Here is a 20,700-nt window from a genome sequence, read left to right as displayed (position 1 = left end):
CAGGCGCCCACCCTTCTAAATATTCTCAACTCAATCACGTTTTCTACATCACACACGAAGTCGTTTTTCGGACCGCTCGAAAAGCACGAGGCGCTTGCGCTCATCAGAAGGGCAGCTACTAGTGCCAACCGTGATGATGTGTTAGCTGAACTCGCGCATGTCGAAGCCTTATGGAAAGACTCTCTTCAGAACCAGAATGTCACACAATCCACCTTCAAAGAGTCTTCACTCACGCCGCCTTCTGAGTTGAGTCCTGTGAGGAAAGTGAGTATAAATTTCTGCCCAATCCAGCCTCTCACAATTTATATAAGTCCCTTAACATTATCATTCTTTTCAAGCCGGCGAAGCGCGACGATCCGTCAGCAGAAAGAATGATACCCATGAGACTGAGTCATCTATTGTCCAATGTATCCACCATACCCGAATCTTCTGCTGCGGCTTTTTCAAGCAAATATGATCGTCAGATGGTGTTGGAGTACTCTGGCTACGATTCTGCTCAAGCAGAGTGGTTTGAAGGGTTGAAAGAGGTACGAAGCCGAGGCGTGGGTCTAAGCAACGGCGACGGCGGAAAGATCTTACAAGCATGGATGTGGCGGTGGTGGCAAGATCTAGTCAAGTGGTTTGATCAGTGCGATATGGATGCAGCGTTGAAAAGCACGGGCCCACAATCAGCATTTGACATCAATTTTCGTCGGGTTCTAGACAACTCATTACTCGCCAAGGTCGCAGTTGTCGAAGTGATCCGAGAGATGACGAACAGCACCATCACAGACGGCGCAAAGTCTATTGGCTTATTTATCGCCATGGGAAAATCGATTGAAAACGAGTGGTATGCCCAATCTGTGAAATCCATACCCGAACTGAACAAGAAGCTGCTTCATACTATCAAGTCTTCTCAGCCAGAAGTTGGAGATGTACCCAAAAGCTTAGACAAAATCGTCAGGCAACTTTGGAAACGTGAAATTGGAAAATATGCTGGTGATCTAGCCGCTGTTCAGGGTGAACACACGGATTGGACCATCAATCAAAGAGCAAAAGTTGGAGCTATGTTGATGAAGGGTCTCTTACAGACAGCGAAAATCACTAGATCTCAAGTAATGCCTGATGGATCGATTTAGTCAGTGACTGATACTACCAATTTCATCTGGCTTTGAAATTGTGCGTCGACTCTAGTAGGCTGCTTCGTATACTGACTATTGTGAGTGACGATGTACATTTAACTTTGGATAGCAAGGAAGAACAGCCCGCATTCTATCAAACGACTCAATACTTTGATGGCAAACGAGTTGGAGTGACAAAACTCAATGAAGCTGTTGCCGAAAGGCTGGATCGAGACCCTGCCAACGTCACTTTGCATCCAAGATACTTACCAATGATATCGCCCCCATTGCCTTGGACTAGTCCGAAGAATGGGGCATACCTTGTCCATGCAGGTGAGTCGATATGTGTTTTGATTGCCTTGCGTCACTCTAGCCAATGCTTACGGTGTACCCTTCTCAGCACCATTCATGCGAACGAAGGACTCGCCGGAGCAACACCTACATGTCATGGAGGCCCACCGATTAAATGGCTTGGATGACATATTTCAAGCACTGGATAAGCTGGGTCAAACAGCTTGGGCCATCAACCGGCCTGTCTTTGATGTCATGGCAGTAGTATGGAATTCTGGAAAAGAGTTGGCCGGAATCCCGGTCCGTGATCCGCATCTTAACCTTGATGTATCCGACCTTCAATCCGAGCTACTGAAGAACGATCCCCTGGAAGACGGATCGCAAGAAAGTCCTCGAATGGAAGGCGAGCGAAAGGAAATCTACCGCAGCCTGTTGGCTACTCGAAGGAGTGCTTATGGACAGCGGTGTTCAGTGAACTATCAACTCGAGATCGCACGAGCTGTAAGCGCAACATCTCAATTTGAACCAAATCATATGCATAGTATTGACGAAGAGTTCTTTGGCACTAGTATTTAAATGAAACATTCTACTTTCCTCATAATGTAGATTTTCGTGGTAGGGCGTATCCACTTCCAGCCAACTTGAATCACATTGGTGACGACATCTCCCGAGGATTATTGACATTTGCTGAGAGAAAGGAACTAGGGGAGAGGGGATTATTTTGGCTCAAAGTACATCTCGCAAATAAGGCTGGGTATGACAAGGCAAGTTTGGATGAGCGATTGGCATTTACTGAAGGACATTTAAAAGACATCAACGATTCGGCGGATCATCCATTGGACGTAAGTCTTGTGACTTTTACAAAATATCTCCTGATTTCCCAATCCATACGAGCATTTGCTGCATCTTGAGCTCCGCACTGTTATCATGTCAATTCTGAAAGTCGACATTTTTGTTCTCAGGGCCCAGGATGGTGGCTCAAATCTGAAGATCCTTGGCAAACTCTGGCGGCTTGTATCGAACTTACTGAAGCTTTGCGCTCCGATGACCCAACAAAGTATAAATCGCGTCTTCCTGTTCATCAGGATGGTAGTTGCAATGGTTTACAACATTATGCTGCACTAGGTGGAGATGTTGAAGGGGGTCGTGAAGTGAACTTGATCCCTGGTATTCGTCCCGGCGACGTTTACAGCAAGGTAGCCACCGAAGTAAACAAACTGGTTAACCAGGACGCTGAGAATGGACATGACATTGCTAAAGCCTTGAAAGGTCATATCAAAAGAAAGGTTGTCAAACAAACCGTTAGTCTTCCGCTTGACTTTGATTTGAGTTCAAAAACGTGTTTTTCAACAATGATAATGACTTGTCTTGGTTTTCATGCAGGTGATGACCACAGTCTATGGTATGCATGTGTTTCAAGCCCTCGCCATTCCGATTTCGCGAAGTCTAATGTGAATGGTTCTTCATTTTCGATGCAGGGGTTACATTTGTTGGAGCTCGGGAACAAATCCGGAGACAACTCAAAGACTTAGGTGTTATACCGGTTCCCAACTTATACATATCGGCTGCATATGTCGCAACGTTGGTGAGCCTGGAGTTTGCGTCGACGGCTCAATCATGAGAAGTTCGATGCTGAATTTAGTGCATGACAGGTCTTGCGATCCATTGGCGAAGTATTTCGTGGGGCCGTCGCCATACAGCGATGGCTTACATACGTAGCTCGTCTTGTAGCAAAATCTATTCCACCCGAAAGAGCATCCTTGTTGATGACAAAGGTGGACGTTCCGGGACAATCAATTAGTGCTAATGCGCAGAAGGCACAAGATGAGACCGAGTTAATGACAAGTATGACATGGACAACTCCACTAGGCCTAGTGGTCTGTCAACCGTATCGAGCACAGAATCGAACCCAGGTACGCCCACGACTATGCCAGGTTTGATATCGTTTAACGCGCCGAAAGGCACTGATATACCGGTCTTCACCATATTCAGATATCGACTGTACTACAGACCGTCTACATCGCAGATCCGTTTGAGCCTGCACAGGCTGATTCTAGAGGTCAGGCTTCGGCTTTTCCGCCTAACTTCATTCATTCATTGGATGCAACGCACATGATGCTCACAGCACTTGCTTGTAAGGTATGTGGATGATGTTCCCACACATGGCTCATCTCGCCTTGAGTTCTTCGCCAAACTTATAGTAAAATGTTGTGCAATAATCCTGGGCTACACAGGACATTACCTTTGCCTCCGTACACGACTCCTACTGGACTCATGCAGCAGATGTGGACGTCATGAATGTCAAACTCAGGGAAGCGTTTGTGCGGCTTCACACGGCCAAAATTCTAGAAAACTTGGCACAAGAGGTGAGAAAACCACACCATTCAGTCTGAACGTCAGTTCAGAGCGATGGAAAAATTCTGATGCTTTTCATCCTCCAACAGACCTTACATCGATATAGCGGCTACAAGATCCCTCGGAGTTCTTTGAGTGCCAAGATGTTGAGCGATTTAAAATATATGGGTGTGGAGGTTGACAAAATCATGAGTCAGGAGAAGAGATATGTTGATTTAGCTAGTTTGATTCCACCTTTACCACCCAAAGGAGATCTAGAGATTGCTGCCGTATTGAAATCTCAATACTTCTTCGCTTGACACACGTATAACCCCGTGCTGCATGATCCAATATATATACTCATAATGTATACCCGGCTTAATGTCTGTTTCGTCTGAAACTGGAGTGCTTCTTCATCCATATACCTATCTTGAGGAATTGTTGTACATTCTCTGGCCAGGTTTTCCTTTGACGCACTTGGGAGCTAGCAGTTGATATTCTAAGTTGTATATACCAGAATTGTTAGTATCTATCATCAGGATGGCAGATGGTCCAATGATGGCTAAGCTCTTCGGAACAAAATGCGTAATCCTATCTTTGTCTACTTACAAGCTATTTTTTGCCTTTGAACTCCTGGACTGGCTTTCAATGATCCTTAGTTCTCGCTACCAGACCGCGCAGAGATTGGAAATGGTCATCATGAATGCTCGGCCACATGTAGGTGGAGTTGAGCTTCAAAGTTTACAGGCCTAGTCAACTATGGACTTCGTACCAGAGATTGAAGTTTAGACCTATAGATCGAGGCAACGCGTCACTTCCCAAGTTCGGCTTAGAGCAAATTGCACCAGTTCAGGAGTATGTATCAGCATCAGGCAATGCTGTAGATAAAACAACAAAGACTTTGAATAAGTCCTGTGACTTTAAAGGCTTGACCACTAAGATTGTCCCACAGATGGACGCGGACAAGATTGAACTTTGCATAAGAGCATCTCCACCGCGGACCTGATCTGTAAACCGAATACAGAGCCAAAAAAAGCTTGCTGGAAAAACTTTGACAGCTGTATTTTATATCCAGCTTCGTTCCATCCAACGCGCAAATCGGTATAAATTTTTGAGTCGTTTTGAGCTGCCCAAGTTGCCAAACCCTCACCCAATCCAGCCACCAAATAGCCATCAATTGGTTGGACAACGAGAAAATAGGACACATGTGGTGACTTTATCACCACATGTGCCAAATGTACGTCCAATACTGGGACAATACAGTTTGCTGCAAATATTCGGTTGGTACTTCATATTTCAAGTACTGAGACACAGTGTCATCTGAAAATGCGCCGGACGTCCGGTGAGCTTTGAAGTTCACAAAAAGTCCGATTTTTTTGTGTTTTCCGCAAAAACGCGCCCGCCCCTGCGCTCCTGCGCAGATGAGATTGAGCCTGGGAAGGCGAGCCCATCCTTTATGTATTTACTCAGAGCTCTGATCATCATCTGAGGATGACCAGGGCACAGCGGGCTGAGTGCGAGCTGCTCAACACCAGCCATAGACCTCACTCTCCTTTGAACAGTCCTAGCCACTGGATGCAGGTAGGTACATATGTAAGGGTAAGTATCCCTGCAACCCGGCCCTCTTCTTCCAAAAAATGACAACCCGACCGTCAAAGAGATGGGAGCACCCGGCCTTCGGGAGATTACTGGCAATACTGCCAGTGCCACGCACTTGCCCATTTCCCCAGAATTTCACCCTTCCGTGAAAGCTCTCCGAATCACTTTCACAATCAACTTCACTCGCACAACATGCGCCCTGAAACCCCCGTGAGATAAGAGCTGGTTGCAGGCTCTCGGGAGAAGTAGATCCAAAACGATTCTCCCTCACCACCACAATCTATCTCGACCGATACGCCAGTTGCTCCCAGCATTCTTGCAATGGTCTTTTAGATTCGGAAAAAGGTCAAGCCAAACAGTAAACTCCAATACGAGATCACTCAAAACCGGATAAAAAATCAAAATCTTATGGAATCAAATCAATCAAAACTTGGGTACATCATCAATTTTATCAGGATGGAATTTGAAATGACGAGTATGATTTTTATTAAGCTGTGTAGAAATATGTAATACATTAGGATTAATTGGTCATAAAATTATAATTGTTTCTTCTTAAATAAACAAGTTGAGTCTTTGATTTAATTTCAGAAGAAAAAAGATCTACTTCGAAAGAGTTTGTCCCGGTTCTTTAGGCACTGGCAGCTAGAGGTCAGGTACTTGAGATTGGACTTCGGGATGGTCTTTTTGATAAATTAAATCAAGCAATTGCACAAATTTAAGAAATGATTTAGCAGATGTGCGTAATTTTCAACCCATATCATTTCACAAGAAATCGATTTCAAACTGACCAATCACTTGATTGTTGTTCTAGAGATCAAGATATATAAATACAACATCACCTATTACAACCTTGTCAAATAATTTTCAAAAGATCCTCCTGCCGAGTTGTCCAAATTGTTTTGCACGTGTTAGTTGAGAGCAGTGCAGCTTACCGTATAGTGCGGCAGTTGACATGTGAAGAAAGAAATTGGGCTGTCCCAAAAGGCAAACAATCTATAAGCTTTGTGAACCACAAATAAAGGTCCCGAGGAAAGGAGGGCACCACATAACTCAGTTGAAAGACTCGTCTCAGAAGGCAAATCAAAGAACCTTGATCTCTCCCACAGTGAGCGTCCTTGCCTTTGAAGAAAGCATTCTGAGATTGTCGGGAAATTTGGTCTCAGAAGATGATACTGGGTCTTCAGTGCGACAATCGTGAGTGGAGCAAAGATGATGAGTGTGAGCATGACTTGTCAGGCTTGGTTCAAGTTGGTTATGGGTACACCTTCACAGCTCAATTTTGTGGATGGATGGAGGCTTGGCGCGATACTCGTGAAATTCGAAATTGTTTATCACCATATGCATAGTGGGTATGTCAGGTGAGTGGACATCATACGCGATTCAACGCGGGAAAGGTTGTGGAAGCCATACTTTCATGGGCTTTGTGCGACTGGTCGCCGGCAGACATGAGTGTATGAACGATAAAAACTTGAGCCGGCCCGGCTGACAGATTTTGTCATTGCTATCGTCCAGCTCTGGATGGCGACCCGTAAAAACTAAGTTGACAATAACAATTGATATCTGTGGGAGTCAGACATCGAAAATGCTCAGTGACTCAGAGAGTCCAGCTCAAGCACGAAAACTCATGCTTGAGTTGATCAAGTCCTGAGCGACGTCGCTAGAGGGCTGAGTTGATAAAAATCGGCGAAAAACTATGCATTATTGACGGACGACTGCTGCAAAAGGAGCTCACCGGACGTCCGGCGCAATTTCAGATGACACTGTGGAGAGCATCCCCAACGCGCCGCCGGAAACGTAACCTTTACATAGGGTTTACCTAGCATTTCTGACAGAAACGTAATGTCAAAATTATGTTTGCAAAGATTTTCCGAAAAACAGCCTCCAGCGCGAGTAAAAGGTCGCACAGTTGGCCATGGGTGCGACTTCGTTTATTCCGCCAGCTGGAATACATACGGTTTGTTCCAATTGTTTCTAGCTGAGCCGGAAACCTCGGAAAACGTGATTTCTCACGATTTGGACACGTTGAGACCACGAAACTCGCCTCTTTCGTTCCTTCGTGTCCTATCTCAAAGCTTGAAGCACAAATTACCACAACCTCGATCAGATCAAGCGGCCAATCCATGCGATTGATCTGATCGTGTCCTATCCTTAGACAGGGGTAGAAAACCAAATCTTTTATTCAGCTTGCGCGGTGCTGCCTACTGAAGCTGAAGCTGAAATACAGGTGTCCAAGTGTCATTTGTGACACCTGTACCAGGTTTCCAGTTCCCGGCGCGTTGGGGATGCTCTGACCATGTGAAACAGGGTTTGCTGGATATTGAGGCTCACACAGATGGTGAGCTGTTACGTTTCCAGACCGCGCTGGATGGTCGATTTGTGACCTAGACCTGCAAACGTAAAATACACCTTACGTGTATGTCTGAAACGTTACGTTTGCAGGTCTGCGTTGGAGATGCTCTAAGTTCAAATGAACAATATGATCGAGAACATGTGCCATCTGAAGATACTACACACATGTGTCATTGTAATACAAATCGGACAATGAGACATCAAAGAAAGATAAATTGTTTCTAAATAGCGTGTCATCCAGGTACGCTGGAAACCTGCGAGGGCGAGGGTGTGATTAATACATTAAGCCGATGGCTTGAACTTCGAGTCTGCAAGGGCTCTTAGCATTGCCATTGTATCATCCTCTTTCGATCTCATGACCTGTTCAAAGTGAATGAGATCGGAAAACGAGCGAGGTGAAGTGATCGATGGTCAGGAAAAAACACTCACAGCAATCTTTTGGTCTTGGATCATTTGTTTCTCTTGTTTAAAATTTGTTTTGTTGCGTCTGGCTGCAGCACGATCTCTCTCTCGAACACTACACAATCCGAAGTAAAACAATGGCATTGTAGCGTTTTAGACAGTCATCGCAACTTATACAGACGAGTATGTCAAAAGAAGATATGACATACGCAGCTTGGAATGAAGAGTCGGTGCCAAACATGGTTCGATCGTCGAGATCAACAGCTGTCCTGTCTTCTTGTTCACGTTGGTAGTTTGTGTTTCCCTCCCTTTTCTCCCTCTTCTTCTCAAGTAATCTATCTTTACCTGTGGCTCGATTACTACGTTCTTCCTCCCGTTCATCGTTCCTTTTGCGTTTAGCGTCAGCTCTTCTTTGTAACGATGAAGAAGATTGTTGGCCGTCTTCTTCTGAGCGATGTTGAACACGAGCGGTGGAAGTCGACGCGGGGACCATCTGAGGAGGACGAGGTGGGCCAATCAACGGCTTCTGGCTCATTGGAGCTGGATTGAGCGGCCCAGCTACGGCTTCGTGTCGAGCATTTTGTGCCTTTTCCCTTTCTAGAGTCGAACGTTCTTGAAAAGACCAGGTGTGTGATGAACTAGCGGTGGTAGATGCCCTTAGATGAATGGGCACTTTGATCATCGATTAAGTGCAACGTATACACACCCGAACATTATGCCCTTGGGCAATAAGCGTAGCCATTTTTAAGATGTCCACAGGTCTCTCTCGTCAGTTATGCTAATTCTCATGATGACGAACATGGCATTGCTTACACTCATAATATATCGAATCAAGCTTCCCTCGGTTCCAATGTCGAGCAAATTTGGCAAAATATCTATGTGATTCGAAGGGGATTCAGATTTTATCAAAGGATGGGCTGATAACGATTTGCTTCACTCACGTTCGCGCTTTATCAGTATCAATCTGATCGATGTATTTGTTCTTTTCTTCCTTCAGCCATAGTCTGAACTCGGCAGATTTTAAGTAAAAGTCATCTTGAGGGTGGATTGGTTCGATGTTGTTGGATGAGGCATGATGACCACGTCTCTTAGTTCGAGGCGAGCTGCTGCTGTCCTTTCTTCTGCCTGAGGAAGTGGAATGAGATTCTGTGGGCATTGTTGGGGGTGGTGTGCGCAAAGTCAGACCCAATTTATTTACTTTCCGAGTGCGGGTGTTGATCACTGGTGGGTGCGTTCCCTGGGTTCACGGGCTCGTCGGGTGCTAGACGGGGCCAGATCTTCGACCTCAGCCTAGACCGGAATTGGGATCTCAATTTTTTCAAGTTTGGAACGAAATAATGCGAAGGTTCACCAGCGTCAACAACTTCAACTGCCTGAGGCTACAAGAACTTGCTTGGCCTCACATCTCGAATGGCGAACTCCAAATTTGGTTATGTCCGCTTATCTGAGCTCGACGATCGATTACTTCCGCAGACCTTTGCAGTCATCAGATTAGATGGGAAGGGGTTCACAAAGTTTGCTTTCTCCAACGCCGCGGCGGACAACTTCGAGACATCAATCTACCCTCTATTTATTGATCGCTATAGCCCTCCTTCCATTTTCCCGTTTGACATGCAGATTTTCGAGCGCCCACGCTTTCGAGAAGCCGAACGACCAACGAGCGTTGTCGCTCATGAATGAAGCGGCCAAACGTGTGGTGGAGTCCGATCTTGGCAAAGGCGTGCGCGGGCGGAAAGGCAATGGCGGAGGTATATTCTTGGCTTATGGTCAGAGTGATGAGTACAGCTTTGCGTTCAGTCGAGGATGTGATGCCTATAACCGTCGAGCCAGGTAAGTACACTCGTCATTCTCAGCTATGGGGTAAATGATTGATCCCCAGCTTCGCCACTTATTGTCTACAAATGCCATAGCAAGCTCTTGACGACCGTGTTGTCGACATTTACGGCTGCATATATTTACCTCTGGCCTCAATACTTTCCGGAAAGCCCTCTGGAATTGCATAACCTACCCACCTTTGATGGAAGGTTCGCCTGAAAGCCGCCTAACTGATGAGGCTTCACTCATGAGAGCTAACGTTGATCGCTTCTTGATATGTAGAATCATCCAATATGTAACCGATCAGCAACTACGGGACTATTTTAAGTGGCGGCAAGTGGATGGTAAGCGATGTCTGAATTCAACTTTAGACACTCCACCAGTTGATCAACCTTGCATTTTCACTCGAAGCGCACATCAATAATCTCTACAACACTACTTTTTGGGCGCTTGTTCAGCGCGGAAAACAAACGCACACCGAAGCCCACGCTTCACTCAAAGGAACGTTATCACGCGACAAGCACAGCATCCTTTTTGATAAGTTTCAGATTAACTACAATGGCGAACCCGAAATTTCCAAAAAAGGGTCAATTTTGCTGTGGTCAAGAGCCAAGACTGTCACAGATCCTCCCCCAGTGGATAGTAAAACAAAAGCCGAGGATATGGTAGAAGAAAGTCAGGTCATACTTGTACATGAAGACTTGATCAAGGATCAATGGTGGGAGAGTGGGGCAGGGGCTGGTCTCTTGCTATGAGTAGTTATTTCAAAATGTCCCTCATATCAGCAAAAAAAATTGACAAGTCTAGTACATCAATCACAGTTTTGTTGATTGTGGAGAGGCTTGACTGACTGTGGGACTTGAGTGATGCCTACCCAGTACTTGGACAGTTCTTACCTATGCTCATACTAGATCCTCCAAATACTCTTGTGAGTACAAACTCAGGCATTATACATCCACACTTGAAGTACCTGTGGGCCAAATTGTGGACGTGCCACAGTTTTAGTGCCTCAGTACATGTCAGGTGTGGGTGTGTCAAAGGGGGTGCATACTCCTGAATGGAGGTGAGTGCACCCTTGAAACTTATCCATGCAATGTCCAGGGTTTCCAGCCCTCTCACACCTTCAAATTGTCTCAGGTGCACCCATCTGTTTTCTTTGCGCCACCACACACCACCCTCAAGCCAAGCTCTGCACCTGGTGCCTTGTGGGATCAGGAGCCAGGGAAAATTCCAGACCTGTTCTAGACCTGTAAATATCAAGTGTGCCACTATACTATACCTGTGCTATAGTACAGCAGTACTACTATAGTACAGCAGTACTAAGCTATAGGATAGCAGTATCCCTTATAATAATAAAGAAAAGTATGTTAGTGTGAAAAAAATCACCATGCTCATGTTGCTATGATACTTGAATGATTATTATTTAAGGCCATGCCACTTTCTTCTCCCTTGGCAGACCACATCAATTATGTGTTTGATGCTATGCCACTGCTCATTCTTGTGGTACATTCATAATGCTATTGCTGGCCTGATATCTCTATCTTCATCTCCACATGCCACTACTCTCTGACACTCCAGTCTTTCCACAAACTGAAGCCAAGGCTACAACCCACGCCTGTAAACCATTTTGAACTTGATGTTGCATTGGCTAATGTGATCTCCACCAGATTTTGGATCTGGAAATGGTTTGCTTTGAAGAGAGCTATGGGTCCGTTTGGTTGCCTCCAACCTTGCAGGTGTGGACTTGCGAGGCGTCTACCTGCGGATCCGCAGGCAGACCATGTCTGCCTCAAGGCATGTACCCGCGGAGAATGTGTTCGGTGCAACATCACTCAAAGCTGCAAAAAACCAACTCATCCGTCTTCTCTTGGATTGAAAAAACAATGATCAATCATCTTTGAAAAAAACAAACATTCAAACTTTTTTGACAAACTTGTGATTATCCTGGCCTTCATCAATGCATCAATGTTATCATCACTCTCTATCTTTGCTATTGCATTGAGGCTGATTGAGTCCACTGTTGAGCGGGGTGCTTCGATTGTCGAGTTCAAGCTCGAGACAATTTTATCCCCAAATTCACTCAGTGCATCCACTCCACACTGTTTTCTTGCTTTGCTTTGCTTCGCAATTGAGGTCAAGGTGAGAGGATCACAATCCTTGATCTTTCTTTTGTGTCGTTTTAGGAGGCATAGCGAGTTGAACCAAAGGGAACTTATGAATGATTCTTTTCCAAGTTTTTCAGTGCAATTTTTTCGCCATGTACATACCCAAGCTCGTGGTTTCAGATCTATGGGACTAGCCAGGTCAACCTGCAAGATTTGACCAAAACGTCCAACCTGGCAGGTTGACAAATTTGGCTGGCTGACCCCAAGGTAGACTCCTCAAAGGTTGCCCATGGTGTCTGTACCAAACAGCAGAACTTCAAGTGTACGCTTCAAACTGCCTCAAAGCGTACACCTGAGATTTTGGCTGGGTCAACCTGCGAGGTCGGAGGCAACCAAACGGACTCTAATTTACTCTTCAGCTCCAACAACTCATCAAGAATAACAACTCATCATGACTATAATCATATCATTCATATCAACTCATCATATCAACTCATAACAACAACAACTCATCATGTTGGCCACATCACCTACCAATCAACTTCCCCTACCTCACTTTCTCAATCTACCACTCCCACCAATTTCAACTAACAATTCTCAATCACCTCAACCTCTTATGTTTAAACTGACTCTTTCTGAAAATCAATTTGCTGAACTTTTACAAGCGGATTGTGAAGTCTAGGAAGGCGAAGAGGGTGGATCACAATTAGATTTTGAGTCAAGTGGAAAAGGCATAGGTTTACCTACTTAATCGTCCCTCATTTATTCGACTTTTACTCACTCTCTTCACAATCATTGATTACAGAACCTTCATCTTAGTCCTACTAGCGTTTTACCCCTTGCTTCACCTTGATCTGACTTACCTACCTCTAATAAGCCAGAGGAGATCTATCAGCATCAACAACAACCCGGTGTAGGTTGTATACCTCTAACTGGATTCTCTCGCCCCCTGAACCCTCGCAAACTCAATCTACAGCCATGGCTCCTCCATTGAGTGATCATCTGCAGAAGGAGAGTCTTGCAGGTCAATGTCTAAAGGACAAACAAATGGAGAAAGGGCAAAGAAAAAAGGAGAAGCAGATGGTGGTCCTCACTGATGCGCCTGCCATCCCAGTAGCCAAAAAAGGGAAAGCCAAGGACAGTTTTTGATGAAAACCAATTTTGAATTGCTGTATCTTTGATTCCACACCATGTCCATTGCAACAATGGAGTTTCCTTGTGTTCCTGCCTAAGTTTACATTGGCCAAATTGCAAGAAAAGTGGCAATAATAGAAGGCAAGTTGTATATAAACGCCACCATTATTTGCTACAACATTCAAATCAAGCTGATCAATCTCAACTTCATCAATATTATGACCTTCAAATCACTATCTGAATTAATGAGGTATTTTTGCAGATACACTCATCACTTCTATCAATGTTTTCCATAGGTTTTCAAAAGATGCAATCCAAAATACCAACATCTATGCCCAGAAAAAGACAGAATTCCAGCCAATTATCCCGTCAAATATCTGATCAAATTGATCAAAATCAAACTCCTCATCTTCCTAATACCCCTATTTTCATTTTGGGGACCAAGTGTGGAGGCATTTCATCTAATTTGGGAACAATATGATTGTAAGTTTTGAGCGGGTAAGAGAAAAGAAACTATCAGTCTGTTTCTCATATTTTGACATTTGTTCATGTTGGTCAAATCAAACTGTGGAATGTGTCACCAATTGGCAAATTCCATTGACCAATCAAATTGAAGAAAATCTACTGCTACATCATCACAGATCAGGATTCAATATAATGTCATGTTGATCACAGTGACAAGTTTAAGTATCATGACAAAAAGACTCAAATCTGTACCAAGTGAGGAGAGAAATCAAGGAAAGAATTTAGTGAATACGGTCTTAATCACTCAACTCAAAGTCAATCCTCCTCTACTTCCCTGAAAAGAGAATCACCTGTACATAGCCAGTTGCAGAACATGCATAGTAATACCTTCCTTGAATCCATTCTTGTCTTCTGGCGTGGAGGAAGATAGTGTGGATAAGCACTGCATGGGCAGCCTTATCCGTCTCCTTAGTAGGTTTGGCATGTGTAGCTGGACTTGCTGCTGAAAGGTCAGCAGTGAGGCCAGCTGTTTTGGGTGGAAACCTAGGACCTCACTTTCAGGGCTTTGTGAACTCGCAACAGAATTCTAGCACACCAAGAGGCATCCTGAAAGTGGAGTCGCACAAAGAGACTGGGAGAAAGAGCCCCTTCAAACCCATCTGCAGAGAGGGAAGGCTCAAATGAGCCAAGACCCGGCGAAGGGGCTCGAAGCCCAATCTCATTGAGGCAAGCTCACTGCCACCCAAAACACGCACCATCTGGCACAAAGATAATTACTGGCATAGGAAAACCTCCTCATTACAATGACAAGTTTAAGCATTGGCACAAAGCAGCAGCACGTATTCAATACTACGACAAATGGTTCAGGGAACAAGCTAGCAAGGAGGTCTCAGTACGTATACGATAACTATACTTTCTAACATACAATTTGTAAGTTGAAGAACGCAAGCGGCCTGCCCGCTCAAGTGATTTTATTGAACAACCCTGGCTCACTCTTAATGAAGCACCTCCAATCCTCAAGCTGTGTCCGGACCAGTATTCATTGCCGGATGGTTGATATCAGCGCCGAAAAGACATGACAGTAGTCCGTCTCATGGGCTGATTGTGTAAGACCCCACAAAACAAAGGATTGTTTGGGCTCCCGCTAGTAAGTGTCACTATGTCCCTTACTGCTTTGACGGGGTCGAGGTAGTTTGGCTGTTGTTCATGTCAAAGGAACTGAAGCTCATTATGTGCTGCTGTTTTTGCTAATCGTAGACATATTGTTGCTCGCTTGAAGTCGGAAGAGAATTTTGCGTCTTTCCGCCTGATGAAGACGTCTGGATGGTCATTGTGGAGCGTCAACTCTCCCAGCCAGGCAGTCCCCAGAATCCGACCAGCAGGACTGCTTGGAGCGTTAGTTGTGGTAGTGCATTTCCAGGAAGCTTTGAGACAAGAAGGTTAATGTCCATGAGGGTGAGACCAGCTCCCGTACTCCTAATTGTTGGGATTTTGCATTTCTTCACTGCTTTGAGAGCAAATCTTAATTGGTCAAGGTCCAGTGACGGGAAGGGTACCGCGTGTAGCGTGTGCCACATACAAAGACCCGTCAGGTATTGTTTCATAGTGTTGCTGAGAACTGAGTGTCCATGTTCCGTGTTGCTGCCCCAAATAACAAAGTGATAGATGATCGACGCTGTCATTGGAAAGGGAAATAAATGTCAACCCATGAAGGTAATTTTTTTTGTACAGCCGCTGCGTATTGTCGTGTGGTGGATGGCGCCCATCTGTGTTCTAGGATCGTTTCACTCACAGCGTCAAGAGGGTGAGGTACGCCAGGACTGATTTGTTGTAATGTTAATTTAGCTGTAGTCATGTTGGACATGGTGGGGAAGGGAACACTTGGACAAGCAAACCAGAGAGATCTGACGGGATCTCTATCTCCATTGGATTATCGACCCCTTTTGAGGGGTGGAGACCTCTTGATAGCTTATCTGCTTCATTGTCTGCCGACGTCACCCTAAGTAAATTGATGACACAGTCTAGCTGGACTAGTAAGTCTTGCACGGCTTGCCATTCCCTGTTTACCCAAAAATCACGAGACTTCCTGTTTTGGGCAGCACCTTCTGTCGTGGTGTTGTCTTTCAATCAGGAAAATTTGAATCCTGCCACGGTCCCGTTGGTCAGGTCCATCTTCTTTGCTAGCATCAAATGGCCTAGCCGCACGGCCACTGTTTTGGCCCAGGCAATGCTTTGCTTTGGTCGTCTTTCTGGTTCACTCCAACCTGGCAGCCATTGAAATTGAGCCCAGGTACAATCCATAATAATACCGATCCCATATTCAGTTGACACGTCCCCAACCCAACCAACATTCTTGATGATGTGTTCAGGAATGATTTGGGTTGGGCCCAAGTTCGCTAAGTAACTTTTCCAGTAGTACAAATCTTTTTTTATGTTCTCTGGAATAGTCCTCTTTCCTGGTGTCTTCCATTTAGCCTCCCAAGCAAAACTTTCAACCAAATATCATTTTACTTGTGGCAGTATCAAAGTCAGATGACTCAACTTGCCATTGAATTTCTGCATTTCCTTTTTCGAGCAATTCGTCCTTAACAAAAGTTTATATATTTCTCTTTTGCTCTTTTGCAATTTCTTGTCTGGTAGTGTCACTGTCTTATTGACACAATTCCATATAAATCCTATAGATTTTTTGCTCATCAGCAAATTCAGTGTATTTTGTTTTGTTTGTCTTGACACCTAAGATTTCACTAGCTACTACTATTTCTTGCATCACGGTTTTGTAAATTCTGAGTTTGATCATTAATTTATCATCAACCCATCTAAAGACTGCCAATAATTTGAATATAGCTTTCATAAGCTCCTTCCATCTGTTGGCGGGACCACCAAACGAACCACAGCCAGCAACTCCTCCAAAGTTAATCATCACATCTATTTATATCATTTCTTCAAAGTCTTTCATTGTCAGGTAAAGCCATTGTGAAGGGTGTGTTGGGATCTGACAATATGCTCCTTCCGAATCAAAAATCCCCAATTGAACATCTTCCTTTGATCTTTTGGAGAACAACACTACTATCTTAGAATTGTCCCATGTTGTCTCGAACTCTTCTTTATTCACAAATGAGCTTACAGACGCAATTTCACTATCAAACCGGGGAAACAACATATTGTTTATTGGTCTAAAGGACCCATCTCCATTTTCAACTGCTCCTAAAGGACTTGTTCAAAAGAATCCTAATCTTTGATAAACCTCCTCTTTTGTAAATGGACCAAACATCTTTCCGGCATATCCTTCCTTCTTGATGTTTTGTTGGATTTTATTTCTTGCATTTTTTGCTGGTGTATGATTTGGTGGACAATGGTACCTCATATCTTTTATCGTGTGATATGGTACCCCCTGGTGAAAACCATTTTTAGATCCATCCAGAAGATACTCGTATTTTTTGAATAAATTATATAATTTTAATTGACTCTCCCGTTTGTTAATGTTCATCACACTTTTAACCTCTGTTGGCCACAGCAGTTTTGGAGATCTTTCCGTTGTTGGCACCGTTTGTCTCTCTGTTAATCTTTTAGCTCTTGGAATGTCACTGTTTTCAAACAATACAAATTAGGATTTCATTTCATCACATCATAGAACACTATTCCAATTACAAATTACAAAAGTTTTAAAAGGAGAACAACAATCTATAGATTTCACAGTTCTGGAGGCTCACATTGGCTGATCTTTCGAAGTTGATTGTCTAGGTTCACGGTCAACTTTGTCTGAGTGGATCTATGAACTTGCTTTCCTTTATCAAATCTACCACCACCACTTCCACAAGCGTAATCCTTCTTTCGATAAGTCTCAGTGTAATCTTTCTTTTGATAAGGTTCTTTCTTATGATATGGGGACGTAGATCTATTTCTTAAACCTCTACCTCTCTCATTTCTTCCACTGTTCTCTCGGTAACCTCCGTTATTTGTGTAGAGGGACAGAGCGGGAAGATCAATGCTATTGAACTAGCGTCAGTGATAGTCTACCAAAACAAACAAAGATTTGTGACAATAGCATTGAGAGGAATAAGGTTCTAACCTATTGAACTAGCGTCAGTGATAGTCTACCAAAACAAACAAAGATTTGTGACAATAGAAAGAGACACAAGTTTAGAGAAGAACGTGGAACATTTATATGAAACAAGTTTTGACGAGGCGTTACAACAATACGCTAGAGGACTAGATGAAACCGGTCTGAACTGAAACATGTTCCTGAGATTCCTAAGCCTTCCATCCAGGCTAAACCGAAAACAGGTGAGCTAGGCTTGGTTGCCGCGCCATCTACGGCGCCACGCCATTCCAGCCTCAACACCCCCCCCTCAACCTTTTAGAGGTTTACGATTATTAATTCATACAGATGTTTTTCTTGTGCATTTGAAAAACGACGTTACCAAGAGATTTAGTGAAAATATCAGCTTTCTGATTTGGTCCGTCTACCCATTCTATCTTTAGATTACCGTCAAAGATTTGCTGATTTACGTAATGAAATTCCCGAGCTACATCATGTGATCGTTTGGTAAGATGTAAGTCTTGAGCCACCTTGATTGCTGCCGTGTTGTCGCATTTCAATGGCGTGATGAAGCTCATTTTGAATATATCTTCCAATAAATTTTGTACCCATATAGATTCTCTTGCCGCTACCCCCAGTGCCATATACTCTGCATGACATGTTGACGTACCCACACAACTCTGCCTCCTTGATGCCCATGAAATCACATTACCAAATAAATAAACTACAAACCCGTGAGTTGACCTTGAAAATCCCCCCCCCCAATTCGCATCACAATAAGTCACTAAGTTATCTCCACACACCATTTTCCTGAAATGTATTCCTTCATTTTTCGTTCTGCTAAGATATCTGAGTAAGTGTTTGAGTGCCAACCAATGATCTTCATTCTGTCTTGATGAAAACCTTGCTAAATAATTAACAGCAAATGACATATCAGGTCTAGTTCTGATAGCAAGATAAGATAATGATCCCAGTATTGATAGGTAAGAGGAAATGTTGAGACCAGGGGTATTTTTGTCCGTAGTAGTTAGATTTAGATTGGCTATCATTGGCGTAGAGACTTTTCTAGGATGTTTGACGTTAGGGTAGGCTGAGATAAGAAAATTCCATCTTGCGAGTAATTGATTTTGATCCCTACGATTTGCTCCAAATTGTCGTTCCAAGTGATTTGGAATGATTTGAGAAGAGATTCTCGAATGAATGAGATGATTTCCATGGATGAACCGCAAATGACTCCATCATCGACGTGTATCCATAGAAGAGCGATAGCATCTTTGTAATGCAGAACGTATAAGCTTTGATCGTTGACACAGTACCTACATCCCATGCCTGCAAGTACGGATGAGAAGTGTTTCCACCAACATCTTGCAGCCTGTTTTGTTCCATAAAGAGCTTTCTTGAGAAGTAACACCAAGTTTGGTCCAGATAAAATAATACCTTCTGCAGGCCGGACATAGATTTCTTCGTCGATAGGACTGTGTGGGTACGCTGCCACAACATCGAATCCCCTGATAAACCACCCTTTATTGACCGTAACTGAAAAAATTATCATTAATGACGTAAATCTAGCTGTAGGTGCAAAAGTGTCCAGAAATCAATTCCTTCCCTCTGAGTAAAACCTCTGACAACAAACCGTGCCTTCCTTTTAATCACGTTTCCATCCACATCCGTTTTCTCAGCAAATACCCACTTGCTCGACACAGTCTTCTGCCCCTCTGGCAACACTACTTCTTCCCACACATTTAACCTTTTTAAAACTTCTATTTCTCTTTTACATGCTTCTCTCCATTCACCACTATGTTCACCATTAACCGCTTCTTGATAACTCCTTGGAAGTTTCAAAGCAATCCCCACAGCCTTTGCTTGAAGTAATTGGATGTCAATATCTTGAGCACGAATTGTTTCCGTGAATGATTTATCATTGAGGAGGTAGTCGACACTCAAAGATTCAATGAGTTTCCGTAATTCTTCATGAGCTTGAAGGCTGTCTTTTGATAGAAGGATGTTGTTAAGTGTCGAAGGTCCTTCTGCAAAGTCCTCGACATCAGTAGTTGTTAAAGGAGGATTCTTCTCGTTGAGCCACCTAGCATGAGCGGAGTCGAGAAATTCATAAGTTGAGGGATTCCAGAATCTCCATCCCTTGCTTGATTCAAGGTAGCCGACAAATCTGCACTTCAATGCTCGGTCGTCGAGTTTCTTGCGTTTTTCCGCCGGAATGTGAACGAAGGCCCAGCTGCCGAAAATTCTTAAATGATCGACTTGAGGTGCGAATCCAAAGAATAGTTCTGTTGGAGTTTTAGAACCAGTGTTAGAGTTAGGAGTCTTGTTATGAAGGTCGGTAGATGTGGTTAAAGCAAAGCCCCAGAAGCGACGTGGTAGACCAGAGTCTCTGAGTAATACACGCATACCACCCTGAACTGTCCGATTGGCACGTTCGATGGACCCGTTCTGCTCATGAAAATAGGGTAAAGAATTTTGAGTTTTTATACCTTTCTCAGCAAAATAGGTTTTAAGGGAATTGTTCAGAAATTCCCCCCCCCCATCCGTACGCCAGTGAATTACTTTCTTTCCTGTGCGCTGCTCAGCTTCTGCTATGAATATCTTGATGTGATTTGCAGCTTCACTCTTCGACTTCAATAAGTACGTTCTCATGAATGTTGAGTAAACATCTCTGATTTCGAGTGAATATTCGGATCCTGAAACTGTTTTGACAGGGAAGGGGCCGCATAAGTCGGCTACTACCAGTTGTAATGGTTGATCATATGAGATGAGTGATGGACCGATAGTCGAAGTCTTTGTCGATTTCGATATTGCACAATCTTCACATACAACAGTCTTAGTCAGCTTCTCCGGTAATCCTACACATGCTTGATCTCAAATGAGCTTGGATAGAGTGCGGTCATTTGGATGACCCGGGCGACGATGCCATAGCATAAAGTCACCCAATACAGCAGCTGTGGTCACGGAATGGGGAATAGCTTGAAGAATCCATTTCCTACCTGACCTTTGTGCCGTCATCACCCTGGAGTTGTTCTTCAAGAGATCGATTCCATTGTGTGTGTTTCGA

At 44.0% G+C, this 20,700-nt stretch overlaps 3 protein-coding genes across 3 annotated transcripts; 2 read left to right on the top strand and 1 right to left on the bottom strand.

Moving 5' to 3' along the window:
* Window positions 1-635: 635 nt before the first annotated feature.
* Window positions 636-4,146, top strand: MELLADRAFT_50335 (uncharacterized protein; the record flags this gene model as incomplete). The annotated part of the gene is made up of 11 exons (XM_007416056.1): window positions 636-1,117; window positions 1,231-1,433; window positions 1,501-1,892; window positions 1,961-2,233; window positions 2,354-2,692; window positions 2,775-2,793; window positions 2,870-2,976; window positions 3,044-3,304; window positions 3,384-3,530; window positions 3,626-3,757; window positions 3,836-4,146. 11 exons carry the CDS (start codon window positions 636-638, stop codon window positions 4,043-4,045), a joined length of 2,565 nt encoding a protein of 854 aa, XP_007416118.1.
* Window positions 4,147-7,955: 3,809 nt separating this feature from the next.
* MELLADRAFT_67644 (uncharacterized protein) lies at window positions 7,956-9,231 on the bottom strand (the record flags this gene model as incomplete). Its single annotated transcript, XM_007415998.1, has 5 exons — window positions 7,956-8,033; window positions 8,103-8,190; window positions 8,285-8,747; window positions 8,889-8,950; window positions 9,017-9,231. 5 exons carry the CDS (start codon window positions 9,229-9,231, stop codon window positions 7,956-7,958), a joined length of 906 nt encoding a protein of 301 aa, XP_007416060.1.
* A 254-nt stretch (window positions 9,232-9,485) lies between these two features.
* On the top strand, window positions 9,486-10,645 carry MELLADRAFT_39614 (uncharacterized protein; the record flags this gene model as incomplete). The annotated part of the gene is made up of 5 exons (XM_007416057.1): window positions 9,486-9,589; window positions 9,693-9,905; window positions 9,986-10,099; window positions 10,173-10,234; window positions 10,302-10,645. 5 exons carry the CDS (start codon window positions 9,486-9,488, stop codon window positions 10,643-10,645), a joined length of 837 nt encoding a protein of 278 aa, XP_007416119.1.
* Between the last annotated feature and the right edge of the window lie 10,055 nt (window positions 10,646-20,700).

The sequence above is a fragment of the Melampsora larici-populina genome, assembly GCF_000204055.1.
Source record: "Melampsora larici-populina 98AG31 unplaced genomic scaffold MELLAscaffold_56, whole genome shotgun sequence".
Classification (NCBI taxonomy): domain Eukaryota; kingdom Fungi; phylum Basidiomycota; class Pucciniomycetes; order Pucciniales; family Melampsoraceae; genus Melampsora; species Melampsora laricis-populina.
The sequence above is the reverse complement of the archived record's forward strand: the minus strand, read 5'-3'. Positions and strand labels throughout refer to the sequence as shown.